General features: G+C 37.1%; 1 protein-coding gene across 1 annotated transcript in view; it reads left to right on the top strand.

Moving 5' to 3' along the window:
- The window catches only part of LOC144979624 (DBH-like monooxygenase protein 1 homolog), a 44,917-nt gene that overhangs the window by 1,812 nt on the left and 40,605 nt on the right, over positions 1–2,500 (top strand). The window contains exon 3 of the mRNA XM_078926426.1: positions 249–362. Within this exon, the coding sequence (XP_078782552.1) occupies positions 249–362 (114 nt within the window). The remainder of the gene's footprint in view (positions 1–248; positions 363–2,500) is intronic.

Raw genomic sequence — 2,500 nt, 5'->3', positions numbered from 1 at the left:
CACGAAGCTTTCTATATCTTAAATTTGAGAGATCAAGAGTTGATAATCTTTCCTCGTATGACAGGGATTTCAACCAAAAAAGCAACCTTCTTGCTCGCCTTTGCACATCTCTATATATATCAAATCATGATTTCTTAGTGTGCAAACTACATTCATCAACCGGTCAGTAATCAGTATTTATCTGACTCTATTTTAATTGGAACAATGAAAAATTGGGGTTTTTTTTAAAAACAATTTTGTATTCACAGGACCAATGGCGGTTGACGACTTTCCATACCATATAAAACTCGATGATAACTACAACCTCAAATGGAATTTTAATTCCTCACACATCATGTTTCAAATGAAAGTCAAGACACTCGGTGAGTCTGAAAAAAAAAAATTTTGAGTGAAATGAAAATTAACCAGTAGATTTTGACCAATTAAACAAGGAAATTGAGACACACCTTCACGCGTGATCGGACAAACACAGTTAGTAGTTTATATAGATAGTATGCAGATGACGTCACTCAGGTTTTTGTTATTGTTTTTGCCATCCGCGTTTGTGAGTTGTTCTCACTAAACTGTATTAACCAGACTATAAAAGTTCATGGTTACACAGAGTTTGTGTGTTGGTCCGTTATACTTCCGGATGGCAATGTTGTGAACTCCTTGGCCAAGCGCATTCTATCTATAAACAATAAAGGGAATGAAATTGACATCTCTCTGATTATTGTTATTGCTTTTATAGATTGTATGCGCTTGGCTAAGAAGCTCATAACATTGCCATCCGGAAGTATAACGGACCAATACACAAAACTGTGTGTATCCATGAACGTTTATAGTCGGGTTAATACAGTTCAGTGAGCATTACTCATAAACGCGGATGGCAAAAAACAATAACAAAGACCTGAGTGACGTCATCTTCGAACTATCTATACCAACATATGGGTTACAAGTAATCACATGATTTTCTCGATCATATTATAAACATTTAAGTTTACAGATAGATTTCTGTGTAATTTCATTCACCAAGCGGTAGAACAGTGTGTATTGTACTTAGACACATACCATCGATGGGAAAACCTGTGTAGTTTGCTGTATTTACGAGTCATTGTCATTATTTAAATTACGACGACTGTCCGATAGGCGTGGTTATATAAGTGTCAGTTACTTGTTGGTCGTGCTGTACTAGAGATGTCTCCTTAATGTTGGCATGTGCGTAGCCATCGTTAACTTGCAGCGTGGCCTTCGTAAAGTTATGGCCTGATACTGACCAAAAAATGACGTCAAAATGCCAGTCTTTTGCCACAAAAGAAAACAAATTGTGAGTTGTATTCAATAGTTCAACCAATGAAATAACTTATTTCCATGAGCTCTACTAACGACAACTCACTAGACGGTAAAAAAAAACAACAAATAATGACGTCAAACTGCCAGTCCTTTTGGATTTCAGTACCAGGCTAAAACATAACGATGGCTATGCTTGCAGCCTGAAACTAAGATCCAACTCTGACTTACATTTTGACGTCATTTCTTAGTTTTAGGCACCGCCTAGTGAGTTGTCGTTAGTTGTGCTCAAGGAAACAAGTGATCCCATTGGTTGAACTATTGAATACAACTCACTATTTGTTTTCTTTTGTGGCCAACGACTTGTCTTTTAACATCATTTTTGGTCAGTGTCAGGCTACAGACGCTCTGCGTTTGGCTAAGATGCTCACAACATTGCCATTGCCATCCGGAAATTTAACGGACCAACTCATAAACATGGATGGCAATAAGCAATTTTAAAAAGTCCTGAGTGACGTCAACTTCATACTATCTATAAACGTTCAAGGTTTCACGTGGTTTTATGTGTTGGTACGTTATCTACAGTGGCGACTGGCGAGTGTTGTGAGCTCTTTGGCTAAGCGCAAAGCATCAATACCCAAGACGGAGCACGACCGTAGCCTTTGTAAATTCATAGCCGACACTGACTAAAATGTTTGTCAAAATACAAGGCCATACCACCAAAAGAAAACAAATCATAAAGTTTTATTCAATACGTAGTTCAACCAATGGGATAATTTGTTTCTTTGCGAACTACTAACGACAACTCACTAGACGGTGCGTTTACCTTAAAATATGTGACCCTACGCCTCGAAGCGGTATTAAGTCGGGATTTGGAAAACTAAGAAAACGGTTTTAAAGTGGAAATGGTCAAAATTATCAAATTTGAGTTTTTGGTTGTTTCAGAAACTACAAATATTTTTCCACATGAAAACATCGTAATTCAACATAAACATTGACGATAAGTTAAATAAATTTCAAGTTAAAAAATGCAACTATCAGTGAAACATTCAAAACGAGAGTTGACTTTCTCTCAGATAGCCACCCTTTCCAAGGCTAAGTAAGACTGAGTCTTTTCCTCAGCCCAATAGCGTGTAACATACCACGTGTCTTTATCTATCTCAGAGAAAGGATGACTGTTTCCACAATTTCATGGTTCAACCAATAATGAACTTTAAAAACTGTAAACAAG

This window comes from Berghia stephanieae, chromosome 9 (assembly GCF_034508935.2).
Source record: "Berghia stephanieae isolate SIO BIC M18660-M18661 chromosome 9, UCSD_Bste_1.3, whole genome shotgun sequence".
Taxonomy (NCBI): domain Eukaryota; kingdom Metazoa; phylum Mollusca; class Gastropoda; order Nudibranchia; family Aeolidiidae; genus Berghia; species Berghia stephanieae.
The sequence above is the reverse complement of the archived record's forward strand: the minus strand, read 5'-3'. Positions and strand labels throughout refer to the sequence as shown.